Source organism: Nanorana parkeri, unplaced genomic scaffold (genome assembly GCF_000935625.1).
Source record: "Nanorana parkeri isolate BGI_ZX_2015 unplaced genomic scaffold, ASM93562v1 scaffold251, whole genome shotgun sequence".
In the NCBI taxonomy this organism is placed as follows: domain Eukaryota; kingdom Metazoa; phylum Chordata; class Amphibia; order Anura; family Dicroglossidae; genus Nanorana; species Nanorana parkeri.
In genome coordinates, this window is record NW_017306519.1 from 274,024 (window position 1) to 291,239 (window position 17,216).

Genomic DNA, 17,216 nt, shown 5'->3' on the forward strand with positions numbered 1-17,216 from the left:
TTATAATTTTTATTATATTCTACTTTCGTCTTAATATTATATTATTTTTTTAATTATTTATTTATTTCGTTTGATGCTTTTTTTTGACTGACTGTCCTACTGTTCTTGCCCCATAATGTCAAAATTGTGGCGAAAAATGGAGTGATATTTTAAGGACAGTACAGTGTTCACCATTTTCCTATCACCGCTTATTAATCTGACACACTTGTCTTGTCCCCAGCCGTCATCTAAAGTCACTGATTTTATTGTCTTGTCTACTCTGCTTCGCAGCCTTCTACACTGCAGCTCCACTTACATCTGCTGGGATACTGCCAGTTATGCAGTCCCTATGTCCTGATGGCCAAAGAGATGAGTATGGCTTCCTGCAATATACCAACTCCACGTAAGTAGAGCCAGTCCCTTGAAATTTGATAAAACTACCTGCATAAAGAAGAACTCCAGGCAAATATCAAAATGACACCCTTTTCTCCAGTTAGGTACAAATGAGGAATGAGGCATAGGTACACACTACTGCATTGCATTGTGTTGTCAGCCTATCATGTTTCAGACAGAGAGAGCTAGATGTAGGTGTTTAAACAGCTTGGAGGAGAGCAGAGGGAGAAGACTTAATCAGTATGACATTACTTATTTACAGGTCAATAGGTGGGTGGGTGGCACCTGAAATTGCAAAGCTGCAGTAGCAAATAGTGGTGTCACTATCTTGGCTGTGCTGAGCTGAGCACTACAAATATCTGTGCAGCTAAAACAGTACACATGCATGTATTTAAATCCCAAATCCGCTAAATACGTTCCAGGTGCATCAAAACTGAAGGTGTGCAATGCTTTTAATTTTCTTTCAAAAGCAGCCCAAGTAGAAAAGCCTGTCTCCTGCCAGCAACTGCAGAGTGGGGGCCATTGCCCTCTGTGGGGAAGAAGCAGTCTCACTGCAGAGGTCTGACATGCCCTGTACTGAGTCAAAGCTATAGCTGTGCGATCGGCAATGCTCATGCCCCCTGCTGATTGGAGAGCTCTGGCTCTGAAGGGACATCAGACCTATGCACAGAGACCACTGCTTTCTTACAGTCTCACTCTGCAGCTGCTTGTAGGACGCAGACGTTTCTACTACTACGAAGGCTGTGGCTAATTTAAAAAAATAAACTGTAAGACTTTGCACAATTTTTGTTTTAATGGACCTAAATTAATTTACATAATTGAAACTGAAAGTTCAATTGGGCTTTAAAGTGACTCCGTCATGAAAGAAGCCCTTTAAAATCACAGACCCAGAACAAACATTCTATAATTTAGTGTCATAAAAGGGTTGCAATTCCTTATCTCTATGCTTCTCCTGGGTCTTCATAACAGTCAGGGAAAAATGGGAAGGTCAACATTGGCAGCCCCCATCATTACCTTAGGTTATGAGACCAACATTGGCAGCCTCCATTATTCTCTTACGGTGAGAGATCAACATTGGCAGCCTCCATCATTCTCTTCTGGCAGATTCCCTTTAAAGTTCAACCTCTTTTCTTTTTAGTTTTGCATATAGTGGGGAAGGTTTAGAATTTCTGTCTGGGGAGATTTCCCATTGCTAACTCATCCTTGTGACACCCTGTCATCCTTAGAGAAAGTGATGGAAGCCTCTCCTGTCTACATACAAGTTATCATTTTGAGTATTTCCTAGATTTCTGTTGCTGGTGACGCCAGTAGCAGAATCTCTAAGTCTCAGCTCACCTTTTCCTTTTGCTCCCTGGCTGCCTGGTCCAATGAGGTGTTGCTCTGGCTCTGCACCATTGTTGGCAATCAATAATCTGCAGTGTTTCAGCCAGCAAGGAAGCGACTTCCATTAGAGAAAGTGACAGTTGCATTTTGTCAATTCTGCCCAATTGACATTGCTTTAAAGCAGAGCTCAAGGGAAGTCGTATAATACACCGTTAAACCTATTTGGGAACTAGTACGGATCCTAGAACTTCACTGCAGCAGCATAGCTAGCTCAAGAACACAAAACACACCCCAGCTTGCTTAATGAATGGTGAAGGCGGAGAAGCAGACTGATTCTGCTCTCTCCTGCTGTCAGCCTATTGCCTACGTGCATTAGAGGGTAATATGGAGACATATTTAGGTATTTAGACTGGTTCCATTTGCGAATACCTTTCAAAGCCTAACTCCAGCCGACCTATTTTATTTTGATTTGGATAAAGTGCGTAGGTTTAGAGGTTTTTATTGCCGTTTCCCCATGCCACAGAAAGTGATAAGAAATCTCTCCAGTGGGCTCAGAGACGAGAAACAAACACACACCTAGAGTGGAGAAGGGTTGGAACGTCAAACAACATTTGTATTTCTTTCTGGAACGTCCTGTCCTATTGACAACCACCTTCCCCCACCCCATTTGTTGTCCTGTGTCACTGGGACAGGAAGTGAGGCTCACAAAAAGAAATAGAAATGTGACAGAAACTCTTGAGCCTTCCCCTCCCTATTCAAATGCAAAGAAACGTGCCTGGAGTTAGGCTTTAATGCTTATATTGAACACATAACTGCATTAATTGCCATTTGTGTTGCAAGCATGTCTTCAAAAATTCACCAAACTCTGACAAGTATGGATAAACAATGTGAAGGGTCCTCAGTGATGGCCACTCTTTTACCAGGGTTTGATACCTAAATGGGTTGCTGTTTTTTTTGTCTCTTAAGATCCGTTGCCAAGGACCCTTTCTTTCAAGGGGCTTTCTCTTCATGGAAGACTCTTCCCTCATACCCTGATATTGTATCAACAGTGTGTCCTATACTTTAAGTGAAACAAATTGCAAATGCACTCATCAATTCATAACTAACTTTAAGGCAAGGTGCACATGGAAGGGCTTTACACAGTGCAAAAGCAAACATTTCCCAGCACACTCACCAGCCAGCCTGCAAACAAAATACATTGTCTAACTACTAGGGTTAAACAATGTGAAGGGTCCTCAGATAATGGCCCCTACTTTACCAGAGGTTGACACCTAAATAAGTTGCTGTTTTTTGTTCTCATAAGATCCATTGCCAAGAACCCTTTCTTTGAAGGGGCTTTCTCTTCATGGAAGACCCTCATACCCTGATATTGTATCAACAGTGTGTCCTATACACTTTTTTCACATCTACCTGCAGTTCAGCCTAAAAGGTAGCAGGTCTTCTTGTATGTGTCACTCCAATTTTCAATAAAGAATATTTTGGAGGACTTCAGTGTGTGCCTGTTTCTTCCTGCCTTTGTGTTCAGCTTTAAAGGTTATTCCACCCACAACTGATGTTAACTACCTAGAATATCTACCTTGGCCTGTGGTACCCCAGGGACACACTGATTGTCACACAGTTTATTTTAATGACCTCTCAGGTGACAATCCTCTAATGTATCTGTATTGGATGAGCTATCTAAATGTCTTGCCTCTCTGTTACCTGCAGGGTCACACAACTGCTGGAAAGACTCACGGAGGTGGCTGAGAATAGTAACCTGTTTGATACAGACCGGCCTGGCCTGGAGGAGGAGCTTGAATCACTAAAACATCACCTGGAATCTCTGAGCAGTGACCACAGTTCCCTGGAGAATCACTTCCACCGCCAGTCAGGTAGGGGCTGTCTGATCCATATAGTCAGACCATGCTTACCAGGATTTTAACATTGCATTGATAGCACTCCAGGTCCAGGTGAGATCCAGAGAATTCCATAGACACACTACACAGTTTTTATGTTCTCAGGACTGCTTAAGACTTTCTACTTTTCACTGGGATTGGGCTTGGTTTGTTATCAGTAAAACATTACTTCCTATATCGATGTTCCCTAAACCGACAGGGTATCCTTGTCCAAAGACTTCTTTAACGTTTTGGATAAAGGGAGGAACGGTTAGAACACCAGTCAGATAGTTATCGCTTATATAAGCCAATTAAGGTTTTCATATGTGTTCATATCATTTTGTAGCCCTAAATGAAGGAAAGTCTTTAAACCTCCAATGGCTCTTCTGGCTGTAATTTTTTATCCAATTCTATTATTAAAATGTTTTGAGACTCAGACTGTGTGTTTGGTGCTCTCATTAGGCTTTATACATTTGAAAACTCAATTCTGGGCCTCTTGTCTGAGGGACACCCTGATTTTGTCGAGAGGGCCAGAGCCATTGTGCTTTATCATGATCTTCCCAATCTTCCAGTAATTTGAATCCAGCTTTTACTCGTTCAGGGTTCTAATTGATGTCTGCGTCTCCAATAGGTAGATTAACCCCTCTATTTGTTTTGGAGACAGTTGTCAGTGAGACAGAAAGTGTTGGGAAATCCCAACATTTTGCAGTCACCAGAACAGGAATAAAAGGAAATCTGCCTCTTTCAGCGACAACTGTCCAAGAGGGGATTCCGCCTCAGTTTACATAGAATCCCATTCATTTCTTGTTGTGTCTCGGGGACCAGGAAGTGAGGGGAAATCTCAACAGGACACCCAAAAATATCTGACAAGGAATTTTAACCACTTTCTACTCTTGAAAACTGAAGGAGTTTTGGCTTTGGAAACACTTTAATGCAAATCTGTAATCACTGCCGCCATAGGCATTGGTGCACATAGCCCTGTAGAGTTTCTGAAGCACCATGTGAGCCCTAAACAAATAACGATTTCAAATAGAAAGTTGGTGATTGTCCCTACTGCTTTCCATGCATTTTGTCTGCTATACACTAGCATATACATAGTCATCGGCATATTAAAATAAATTGTACTGACCCTGGACTGGTAAGTGTTGAGCTTGCCACAGACTCTGTAGACCACACTTGGCTATAATAACCTTGTTATGCATTTGGACTATAGAATCTTTTCTTTTTGTATTTCCATGGTGCAGGTTTTACTCTGGACTCGGTGGTCAAAAACAAGACCAGCTTCCGGGAATTCCTTCGTTCTAATCTATCTCTGCCCAGTAATGTTGTTGACTTGTTGGCTGGATCCAGCATCAATTTACAGGAGGTGAGCTGTTAAAGTACTCAACATCTGCCCAGTACAAGAATATGGATTGGCTAACTTACCCCTGATCTCAACCCAGGTCAATTAGATTTGTGGCTGTCTTAGGGAAAGGGGCCCTGACTGAATCTATGAGTGGAAACATTACAGCGCCGCCGCCATTACCTGGAACTATTTCGCCATTCCACATAGATTGTAGTAAAAGTGCATATAATTATGAGATGAATCCATAGAGTGGAATGTATCACAACTGGAGCAGGCAAAATCTGGAGCAGTTGCCCATGGCAACCAATCAGCTTCTCTCTTTGAAATTTGAACATGAAAGAGAGAAGCTGATTGGTTGCCATGCACAGCTGCTCCCGATTTTGTCTGCTCCAGTTTTGATAAATGCCCCTCATTGTTCTGCCTCTTTATAAAACACAGGTTTGGCCCCTTCTTGAATATGCAGTTCAGTTTTGGTCACCAATCCATCAGAAGGACATTCTTGAACTAGAAAGAGTTCAGAGAAGGGCAACAAAATTATTAGGGGGTTGGGGGACCTCATTATGGGGAACGTTTACAAAGATTACATTTATTCACTCTAGAGAAGAGGAGCTTAAGGAGGAATATGAACACAGTTTATAAATATATATAAGGTTAGATTATATAATCTGTAATAACCTGTTTATTCTAAAGTCTCTGAATAAGACACTTGGCTGTAATTTAAGATTGGACGAAAAGAGGTTTTATCTTAAATTGAGACAGGTGTACTTTTTCCAGGCGGCAGTTGCTGACTGGCGCTCGGTTATGGCCAGCCTCTGAGGCCGGTGCATCCAATGTCAGGCCCCCCCCTTCAGTCATTTGGTTGCTAGCACCGCTGGCCTCCTAGCAGCCAATGACGTCAGGTGTCCACTTCCTTTGCAGTCATTGGCTGCTTTTTTATCAAATTAATATTGAGCAGAATTAAGTTCAGCCTATTGGTTTTGCCCTCCACAACAGTCCCAGTTTCTCATGTGGCCCCTTGAGAAAATGAATTTCCAACCCTTGTAACCCAAGTAATATTAGCTGAGCGTGTGGATAAATTTGAAAAAACCTTTCTGCTGACCGTGGAAGCTATTTTATATATAGGGCTATGGGAATTGCTAAATTCAGTTGACATAGGGATGTATGGGGAAGGGGATTTTTTTTTTAACACTCGCAGCAGCAAATTGGCCTGCGCTTGTAGGGTTATTTTCAACACATAAAACTCAATTACATACAGAGGTTGAACTTGATAGACCTCTGTCTTTTTTTTCAACCTTATCTATTATGTAACTGTATTAAGGACTATAGATGGCTCTTAAAGGTTTTGTGTTCTAAATTTTTGTTTTTCATTTTTTGTGTAGTTTGTTGTTTTAGGCGTTTGTTATAGTAACTTTAAGCTAAGTTCCAAGCACAAACATTTTCACTTTGAAAAAGCATCACCACTTGCATTTAGCCTGCATAGAGCCTGTGCAGAGAGCAGAGCTGTGGGTGGAACCAAGGATTCCTCCCCTTACAGGCTCAGGATGGGGCAGATACAAGACCAGTCAATGTGTACAAGTAGAAGAGACAAGCAATGACCAGTCTATAATACAGGAAGCTCCAGCAAAGGCAAAGTTCAGGAGTTTGTTCATGCAGGATTACTGTCCACATCTGGAAGAAGTAAAAGGACACCAAGCTTCAAGTAAAAATTATTGTGACTTGTATTTAGACAATATTTGCTTTGCCTGGAGTCCAGCTTCAAAAGCAGATAAAAGTCGGGCATTGTCTCTTTACATTTTTTTCAGGGTGCAATTTTTCAAAGGGAAATCCACAGGAATGAGGCCTACTTTTTTCATTACAACATGAATGGCCATGCTCACACAGATGAGTAAAAGAATGGTTAAAAACTGCATGCTGAAATTACAGGGCAGGTCTTGCCCATAGTGCTCTGGAAATCCTTTGTCATATAAAAAAAAAAAAGATTTCATACATACAGTAATAAAACAGATCTGACACAGTAGGTTTGAAAACTAAAATAAAAATTGTTCTGAAGTCATTGTAGTTTCCCTTTTAAAACACCTATAAATGGGACCCACGATCTCCTGCTATATCTTATGTGACATATGCTAAAGGCTACTATCTTACTGCTACATGTAGGGTGGAGGGAGGGCGAGAGTAATGAGCTAGCCTTGGCCACAACAAGTATTTGATATATTGTTCTTTTCCTCGCTGGAGACTCTGACCTTTTAACCCCTGAATTGATAATCACTACATTGTGGTATGTTTCTGAGGAGCTGGTTTGTAATGATAAATCATTAGAAGATTGAGTAAAGGAAATCTATCCCAAAGCAATATACCTATCTCAGAAGCCTCTGATGGAAGCTGTCATTTCTCAGCTATGCATTGTTCTTCCAAGGCCGAGAAGATGACCCGACACAGCAATAATTATGAGTTGGGGAATGGCAGATTCTGCCAGCGGCTTCTAAAATGGTGATTTAGTTTCTTGTCATAGTCTCATTGCAGGAGAAGTTATAATGATTATGTTTTTATGTAACATCTATATTTTAGAAACATTTAATGCATGGTGCACCCATGACACTTAGCTGGCATAGCATGCTGGTCCTTCTATGGAATCCCAGAACTGTATGTTCTGCATGCATGCTACCGTATGTAGCTGAGTCAGTTAGATAGGGCCATTTGATTAAAAGAGAACTATGGCCCACCCTTTTTTGCTATAGTTCTCTTTAGGGAAACAGGAGGATATATACTAATGTCCTCCCGTGACCCAAAACTCAGCATATAGCGGGCTGTTGCCCACTTTATGCTGACCGCACAGAGCCACGCTGCAGCTGGGACAGATCCCGTATTCAGATCCAACATTGTCCGGATCCATCCCTCTGTCTGATTGATAGCTGTCTCTGAGAGAGGCAGAGCCAGCTGTGCCTGCCCCCTCCCCCATCCGTCCCTCTGATGAGTGCTGGAGGAACAGAGAGGTGCAGGGGGATCCCCTGCGGGCGGTGACTGACAGTCGCCACTCTCTGCAAGGAGAAGATCCTGAACTGAGCAATTAGCGGTTTGCGATTGCTCAGTTCTCGAGCTATATAGCCGACAAGTGACAGCTGTGCCCGCCCCTCCTCTGTTCATTCCTCCAATCTGTGCTGGAGGAATAGAGAGGGGGGAGGAGGGAATCCCTGTGGGGAGCTCAGTTCCCGATCCTCTCCCTGCAGAGAGTGGTGACCTTCACTTCCCGATCAATAGAGCCGATGTGTGACAGCTTCAGTGTCGCACATCAGCTCTAATTATGAGGATAAGTAGAGTTCACTCTCCCCATCTTTCTCCTTTTCAGTCGCCCTTCAGACCTTTGCGGTGCATTAATGTGCGTTACTTCATGCATTGTGTTAACATAACCGATTTATTATGAATGGGCTGCCAGTTCCTTAGTATCGACAAAAAATATTGTGCGTTTCAATGCTCTGCAATGTAGGTGCGTTCCTTTAGTGTGTGGGTGCTATTCAAAATGAACAGCACTGCACACAGCCAAGGCCCGATACCAGCACAAAGTATGAAGCTAGCCTTATAGTGAACCAAACTGAATGAATGGCTTGTTTGTGTACAAGCTTTAGTTTGTCACCCTAATGCTGGCTTTACTACCTAGTTCAGGAGGTGGGCAACTCCTGTCCTCACAGGTTATTTCTGTCCTTACAGGCTCACTTTATCTGTGCTGCTATGAAGCGGTGTAGGGTGTGCTGTATGGATGAGTCTGTCTACTGTGTGAATAGTCTGATCTCCCCGCTCTTCACAGTTGAAAATGTTCACTGATCGTCATGAAAGCTTGTGCTCTTCCTCCAAGCTGAATGTTTAAAAACAGGTTTACTTCACCCTATTCTACATTAAATCAGGTCTAGTGTTCCCAGAACCCTTTGGAAGCGTTTTGCTTTTATAGAGATACAAGATTTTACCTTCTTTATCGACTGAACTTTATTATAGCAATTCCAGCTGATTTTAAATGCCACACTTTTTTTCCCCTTTAAAGCAAGCTGAGTTTGTCTGACTTCTCAGTATAGTGCCGTGTACACAAACCCATATTGTGGTAGGAAATCACAAGCAGGTTAGGGTGAACCCTGCAGCCATTTTGTTCTGTACACATGGAGGCTTCAGATGTTCGCAGGTCATTACTGGCAACCAACAGAATCTGAAGAAGTGGCAAGAAGCAAACATTGTGAAACGAACGTGAAGGTGATTAAACATGAATGAAAAACTCTGCAAATATTCTACGAGCAGAAGATTGTATATAGGTGAACTCGCCCCTTTAAAAGTCATTATCTGCTCAATAGTCACCAAGCACTGATTTTTATAAACATTTAGCCCCTGCTTTTGCCTCGGATGTAACTTTGTGGTCTGAAAGTCTTCTTTAAGGCTACTGTCTCACTTGCCACAGATTAACATTCCTGGCTGGCCAGAATTTGCCAGTGGTAGGATCACTTTAGAGCACACCTGGGCAATGAAAGGCTCACCTGCTTGCATGTGTTGCTCTCTTGTCAGCGACTTACATTTTGACGCAATATGTTGAGGGAACAAAACTTGTAGTGCAGGGCTGGATTTACTCTCCCTGCTGCCCCAAGGCCAGGTTCTGCAATTATTGAACCTGTCACCTCCAATACTGGAGTTCTAGCACAGTACTGTGCTGGAACTCTTGTGACAGCTGAGAGAGGAAGAGCACAGCTCTCCCCTCTCACTGTATGCACGGAGCGGCAGGGTTACTTTTGCTCTGCTCCCCACATCGGCAGCCAGTGAGGAGAGACTCGGCGGCCGGGGGGGGGACGGAACAAGAGGAGAGAGGTAGGTCCGGGGAGGAGGGGAGGACGGACAGGCTGCACACATTTTACACGTGCTCGCAGCGATATCGCCCCCCGACGCCCGGAACTTTATTCCACACCGCTGCCGCCCCGAGGCCTGGCCTCAGTGGCCTTGTGGGGAATCTGGGCCTGCTTTAGTGGATAAATTCTCATGTGTGACATTAGTCTAATTGAATAGTGTATTTAAAGCTGGACCCCGGGATAAACAATTATTGTGTCAATACAAGAGGCATGTCGATTCTTACTTGAATCTTGCTTTGTGCATTTCCTGCAGATCAGTGCAGTAATCCAGTGTGAAACGTCTCTGTGCAGAAACTTCCTGTAAAAAAGACCGGTCACTGCTGTTCTCTTTTCTGGTGCAGACTGATTGGTCTTGTCTCTGCCCCCTACTTTAGCTGTCTGCAGGCAGACTGTAGTTGGTGGAGCTGATTGGCCCCTTCCACACCTCTGCTCTACCCACAGGCAATGTGTAGCGCAATTATGATGTCACCGTTAATAACTGTATTTGCAAAGGCATTTAATGCACACAAAGCGGATTTATATAATTTAGTGGCTTTTCAGGGATTTATTTAAAGGAAAATATTGGTGCCTGGAATTCAACATTAGTCCAATCTGATTTTATTAAAGTTTCAATATTCAACTTTAAAGTGGCATTTAACTCAGGAGTAAAATCTTAAAAATGCATTCAAGTGCCTTAACTATTAACAACAATGTATCATATTTGTGTATCACTCGGCTGTAGATCCTCAAATCATCTCTGAACTGGTGCGGACACTGTCCTTTCTTCTGTCCTTTCTACTGTCTTTCCTTCTCGCTCGCTCCCGTGATGGACTACAATCTTACATTTTAGAGGGTTATTCACGAAAGGGTGAAGAGTTTGGAGAAGGCAGAAGAAGTGAACAATCTAGGACAACAGGGCTGAACTGGAAAGTGAGCTGAATTGGAGAATTTTTCCAAATCCATGATTTTGGCCTAGATTGTTCACTTGTTCTGCCTTCTCCAAACTCTTTGCTCTTTTGTGAATAACCCTGTTAGTTTACTCATTTGTAATGCGATTGTAGTCCAACACAGAAGTGATCTTGTTGCGGTGGCTACGTTACAACATACACACAGGAACCATGGGGAATAAAAGTAGCCACCCTCCAGAAGGAAGGACAGTGCCAATTCAGAGATGATTCGGGGATCTACAGCCGAGTGATACACAAATAAGGTACATTTTTGTAAAGAGGGTACTTGAATGTATTTTTAAGATTTAACTCCTGAATTTAGTGTCATTTTAACTATCAAAACTTTATCCAAACTCTAAATTATTGCATTTGTGATTTTGCTAATATGAAGGACATATCGTGGTGAAAGAGCATCCGTTTTTGACCCTGAATTCTTGGTCCTTGTGGCCGAGCGAGTGGTGGGGATGTGTTTTTTTACCAAACCTACCTTGTTCAAAATCTTTCCCATCTTCAGAAAATAGCTAGGAATACCAATTCCAGTTATTTTCCTAGTGCATAGAGATCTCTGATCGTATCATAAAGAACCTCCATGGACTGGTTCTGAGTCACTACATGTGTTATTACTCCTCCAGGTCTACCGTCTGCTCTTCAGCTCCTCCTACCTATCTGCTGAAGACCTGCCAGCCAAGAGCCCTTGGGATGCGGCCACCTCAGCAGGGGGGCAGATCTTCAATCTCCAGGTGAGTATCTGGGTTTACAACCCAAACTCTATTTTTTGTGGACAAGTTCTTATGAGATAATAGACAATTCTACCATTATATGGACATTAACATTATATTAATTATATAACATTATAACTACATCAGTGAACAGCCTACAGTGATACTATGATCTAACTCTTGGCAGCCATCCTTTGTAATAATACAAATGTGTTGTGTAAGAGGGTTAGCATCCTGCTGTTTGTATGAATTATAAAGAGCTCTCATTTGTATAGTAGGATACTGCCAAATTTGTTGCCGTTATCCATCACATTTAGATGTGATATAAACACTACAGCTGTTTGTTTTTTTTATAGACTTTAAAGCGTATATAAAGCCAAAAACCATAAGGTCATATATTGCAGCTTACTAATTCTTAGATGTGGTGGCTGCATTATTTTTTTCAGCAAGTACAGAAAATACTTGTTGATCTTGTCAGAAATGCTGTGTCCTTGTCAATTCCTGTGAGCTGATCTGAAAGCACAATATTATGAAGTCCAGCCTGGGTGACAACCGTGGCTCCTTCCATAGATACAGTGGAGGAGTAAGCATAGCCACCCAGGGACATGAATGCAGCCACCATATCTAAAGACTGGTAAGCTCAATCTATTAAATCTTGTTTGGGGGTTTACCTGATTTTAATGTGTATATAAAGCCGTGGGTGGAGTAGGCAATGCTTGAAACCCATGTGAATTTTGGCCATCTGTTTTTTGGGGATTTCCCTTTACTACCCTGTTCTGTAAACACAACGGGAAGTTGAGGGAAATGTCACCAGCACATGTGTCCCCTATTGGAGGATTATTATTCTCTTATATTGCTGTTCTGGTAGATCAAAATCTGGACTTTTCCTTACTATCGGTGACCAGGACAAATAGAGACAGTGAATCTCTGTAACTGGGACACAGACTGCAATAAACATCTGAAAGAGGTTCTGAGCCCTCACCATTTCACACAAAAATAAAAACAAAAATGGTTTTAAATACCTTAATGTAACTGTCTGGAGCCAATAAAACAAACCCACCACTCCCTCTGTGTACTAGATATGTTCCATTACCTTGAAGCCCTACTAAATCTTTTTTTTTTTGTTTGTTTAAGATAAGCTAGGTATGAGTTAAATTATTGTCAGGTTTTACATTTCTATTTGGCAGATTTTCTCACTTCCTGTCCATGTGATGCCTGTATAAGAAATGAGGGACGCGGTTGTCACTGCAACAGGAAGGCATAGACAGCAATAAAAACATTATCAGATGTTCTGCCACCTAATTGTAACGGGAAGTGAGGGGAAATCTCCTAAATAGAGACACAGGGCACAATTAAAATCTGACAGGAGTGCAATCCCTTCCCCATTCTATGCAAAATATAATATTTTAGCGTTAATATCCCAGTTCTTCCAGGTTTGGAGACACTGTCGCACTCCCCATTCTTTACACAATATGCAGCACCTTATGTCTTAGCTGTAAATCTCTAGCTCCCGTACTATTAAATAGTTGTTAATTCGCCTGCAATAAATGTTTAGTGAATGTCCCATTCACCGCTTTATAAATACGCCCCTGAGTTTTACTGCAGATGTTTCCCACGTCTATCTTTAGGTCCTCCCAACAGCTGCCTTACGAGTGTGAGGTTACCTGCCTAATCTGCTGCGCTGATGGGCCTTGAAGACAAGACAAAATTGCCAACTGCTTTGTAGTGTGAGGGTACTCCTTTACAATGTATTCAGGTATATCCATTCATCTAGGCCCTCACACTACTGTGGTGTTGGTATTTTTTTGTTTCTCCTCCAATAGATCACACCTAAAACACAATCTCTCAGTGTGTGTGACCAGCATATGTCTAACCATAGCTGGTGAGCCATGGCAGTCTTCTCTTCTGGCGTCTTAAAACACCCCCTTCTCCATAGAAAATCACCTGAATGGAGACAACTGGCTCAGAGTTATCCTGCATTGTGTTCTCTGTCTCCCTCCAGTGAAATCCTACATGGTCTAATCAAATCCTACATGGTGTAATCATTGTAAGCTCAAAATTGGCTAATGGATGACTTATGGCAATCTTCAAAGGATCTTACTGGTCATTTGCATGTTCCTAGGAGTCTGGAAAGCTCAATAGGCTTTTTATTACATCCATATTAATACCTAAATTTCCTTGGTCAATTCAGAAGTATGTATTCAAGATGTGGATTAATCTTACAAATATTCTGATTATATATGGCCACATTTAAGGGTCAGTCCACCCGAAACTGACTGAAACTCGTATTTGTTGGTGGATACTGCCGAGTTACATCCACTGACAGTTTATTTATCTTGGCGGCTCTTTTGGTGAGAGATTTTTGCTGAGTTCCTGGGTCGGAGCCCCTGCTTTGACCATTGAGGGTTCCTACAATGCCTGTCAGAAGTAACTGAAACACAAATGTGGGTGGGGGGGGGACACCAAACTTCCAGGTAAAAAGGAATAGAGACAGGAATTATGGCAGGGAGATCTTACTGTTATAAGACATATAAGAAGCCAGGAACTGAGGCAGTTCATCTGGCTCTACCTAACAAACTGAACCTGTTCTATTTAATGTGATATTGAATTATGTTGCTCTAGGGGAACGTTCTAGGAAAATTGAAATCTTTGCCAGAAGGTTTGATCCATAAGGCTCTGCGAGATCCCAGAAAGTCTGGACATAGACTGGTTCTACTCCGCCTCCTGACTCTGGCCCTTGGCCTTGCAATCCCCAATACATCTTCTAACAACTACGATCCTCAGGCTACGGTGAAAGAGCTAGAGGTAGGATTTACAAACTGAAATTTTGTGATTATTTTGTCTGTTTTACTGAGCAATGCAAAGAGCAATGACGAAGTGCAAGATGCAGTAACAGCAGAAGCCTTTTCCTTTCAAACTGTCACTCTTTCATTGAAACCCTGTAGTGAACCATACATAGTGCAGGGGAAGAGGTGATAAGTCATTGTTCTGACTCATTAAGCTGTGTGTGTAATTTGAGCTACTGATCTATGTAAACAACACGCTTTTTCAGCAAAGCAATTTGTTAGCCTGGTAAACCTGTGGAGATAGTACCAGAGTGCCATCTGTTGGTTATACATATGATATAATCATATGCAATATTCCATGTATACTTGACTAAACATACATTTAATAACTTAATCTTTTAGTCCTCAACTTAATAAACTATTTGCGAAAACACTGTTGGTTGTTTTTAAAGCCAAACTCTATAATCAATAGTGGATGGCATTCAACATCTTCATTTTCAACTACAGCAATGAAAACCCCCTACCCATAACTCTCAGCCTCTGAACTTGCTAGGGAATCCAGGTCCGCTCCCTAATTTCCAGGCTGTCTGACACCTGCATCATCCAATCCCCTGCCTCTCTGGTCAGGCAGTCATAAAAATGCTGCCTCCGAACTGATTCCAGTGACATCATGACACCGTTACCGCAAGACTCTCCCACATACAGACTTGCTCTCCAGTATTGTGTTTTAGTTAAATTTTTACATTTTTAATTTTTTTTAAATTTTAATTTTTTAATTCTGTATTTATTTATTTTTTACTGTTGGGGGGGGGGTGGCTTTGGGGAAATATTAGGGGTCCAAACGGACCCCTGACATTTCCCTTTTAAAATAGAAAAGAAATTGAGGACACAAAGTCCTCAATTTCTTTTTCAGCATCCTCAGCACTCAATCAATGGAAGCACTCAGTACAGAGGCTTCTCATTCATTCAGAACCTGCTGATAGTAAAAATATTTACTATCAGCAGGTTCTGAATGGGGAGGAGCCTCTGTAGTGAGTGCTTCTCCCCATTGAGGAAATCTTTAATGAACAGGCTGTGATTTAAATCACAGCCTGTTCATTCATAACTGGGGACACATAGTACTATGTGTCTCCAGTTATTTACAAACACTGAAGTGATCAGACGATCGCTCCAGTGTTTGTCCTTCTCACACGGAGAGGACCGGTAAATATCAATGATATTTACCGATCTCCCGCTCTGCCACGCACAGAGCCGCTGTCATCCTGAAACTGACAGGATGAGAGCGGCTCCTATCTCTTCCCCCCTCGGCCATCCTGACAGCTGCGGCTTCTCTCCCCCTCACCGCTCGCCCATCCTGACAGCAGGCAGCACCCCCTCCTGGCCAGTGGTGAGGAGAGAAGCCGCCCCGATGTTGCCGTGGCGCCCTGTGCGGCCGCACAGCTCGCACACCCCTAAGGCCAGCCCCTCTCCAGTATGTGACAAGTTAATGCAACCAATTTCCTCCCATGGCCTAATGAGAACTGGTTACTGGTGCTTTAACAGTCACATGACTGCCGATGTATTACCAATCTGAAGGTATATTGAGGTTGAAAAGAAAAAAAAAATGAAAACTAATCAGGTGGTTAGGGGGGAATTGGGGCGGGTGCAGGGATAAAGCAGTTTGTATGCCGGAGATCTGCTGTAAGCAGGGTTGATAATCACCTTCTCAGATATACAGATGGCCACAAGAGGGAGCATTTACAAATCTGATTATGAAATATGACATCACTATCAAGTAAAATGTGAGCGTTGCAATAAATATTACTTTCAGATAAATAATTTGTTTCCTTACTTGTCTTATACCAGGAGATTCTTTTCACCCCAGCAAACCTGGAATCTCTTACGTGTGAAGGGAGTTTGGACGAGCTGAGCAATATCCTTGGAGTGTCAAAGGCAAAGAGGCCCTTACTAACTTCATATAGGAGCATTATATGTTCCGGCAGTGAGCCGACACGTATGGAGCATTTTAAGGAGCTGGCTGGGGAATTGAAGGAGCAAGTTGATGTCCGAAAAACGGTCAGCCAAGTAAGTGTTCCAGCAGAAACGCCCTAACAATTTCAACAAAGGCTGGTCATAGATAAAAGGCTACTGAATGAACAGGTCCATTCACCCTCAAAGATGTCTGTCAGCTGGCTGACACTAACTCCACCCAAATGTTTTTTGTTTTTTAATTTTGATTGATTTAGGAAGGGATAAAACTTCTGCTAGGTTGTGGTCCAGTTGGAAAGAGATTTGCCCTCACTTCCTGTCCTGGGGATAGCACAGACAGCCTTCCACCCTTACTGTGGTCCAGAAATTATAACGTAAAGGAGTCACTGATCTTAACGTAGACCTGTATTTTCACTTCACTCTTGGCAGCTGAATGCAGCAGTGAAAGGTGATCATTTATGTTTTGGCCTGCATGGGCAAAGAACAGGTTCACTTTAAAGGAGAACTATGAGGTCAGTGTTTTTCCCCATAGTTCTCCTTGGGATAACGGGAGGACACAAACTAGCGTCCTCCCGTTACCCTAAGCTCAGTATAACGCGAGCTACAGCTCGCGGTATACTGAGGCGCCGCACCTGGAGCGGATCCTGACTTAGATGAAGGGATCCGCCCAGCTGCGTGAGTGACAGCTTGCTCTGCCTATCTAGAGGCAGAGCCAGCTGTACCCTCCCCCGTCCGTTCCGCCAGTCAGCGCTGGCAGATCGGAGCGGGGAGAGGGGAATCCAGTGCCTCCCCCTGTCACGGCAGAGAGCCGTGACAGGATCGAGAGGTGAGGGAACCCGGTATGTGTTCTCTCACCTCCCGATCTACTGAGCCGACCTGTGACAGTCTCATTGTCACAGGTCGGCTTAGAACTATGAGGTGAGTGGAAATCACTCATGTCATAGTTCTCCTTTAATGGGACAGTAAAATGTTTTTTGGTCCATTTGGTGATAAGTATTTGAAACCTTACCGGTTTATAAACTTGATTTA

At 42.7% G+C, this 17,216-nt stretch overlaps 1 protein-coding gene across 1 annotated transcript in view; it reads left to right on the forward strand.

Moving 5' to 3' along the window:
* Positions 1–17,216, forward strand: part of ABCA2 (ATP binding cassette subfamily A member 2) — a 140,642-nt gene that overhangs the window by 59,780 nt on the left and 63,646 nt on the right. The window contains exons 4-9 of the mRNA XM_018556764.1: positions 271–382; positions 3,403–3,566; positions 4,814–4,935; positions 11,347–11,454; positions 14,056–14,238; positions 16,065–16,283. Coding sequence (XP_018412266.1) covers positions 271–382; positions 3,403–3,566; positions 4,814–4,935; positions 11,347–11,454; positions 14,056–14,238; positions 16,065–16,283 — 908 coding nt within the window. The remainder of the gene's footprint in view (positions 1–270; positions 383–3,402; positions 3,567–4,813; positions 4,936–11,346; positions 11,455–14,055; positions 14,239–16,064; positions 16,284–17,216) is intronic.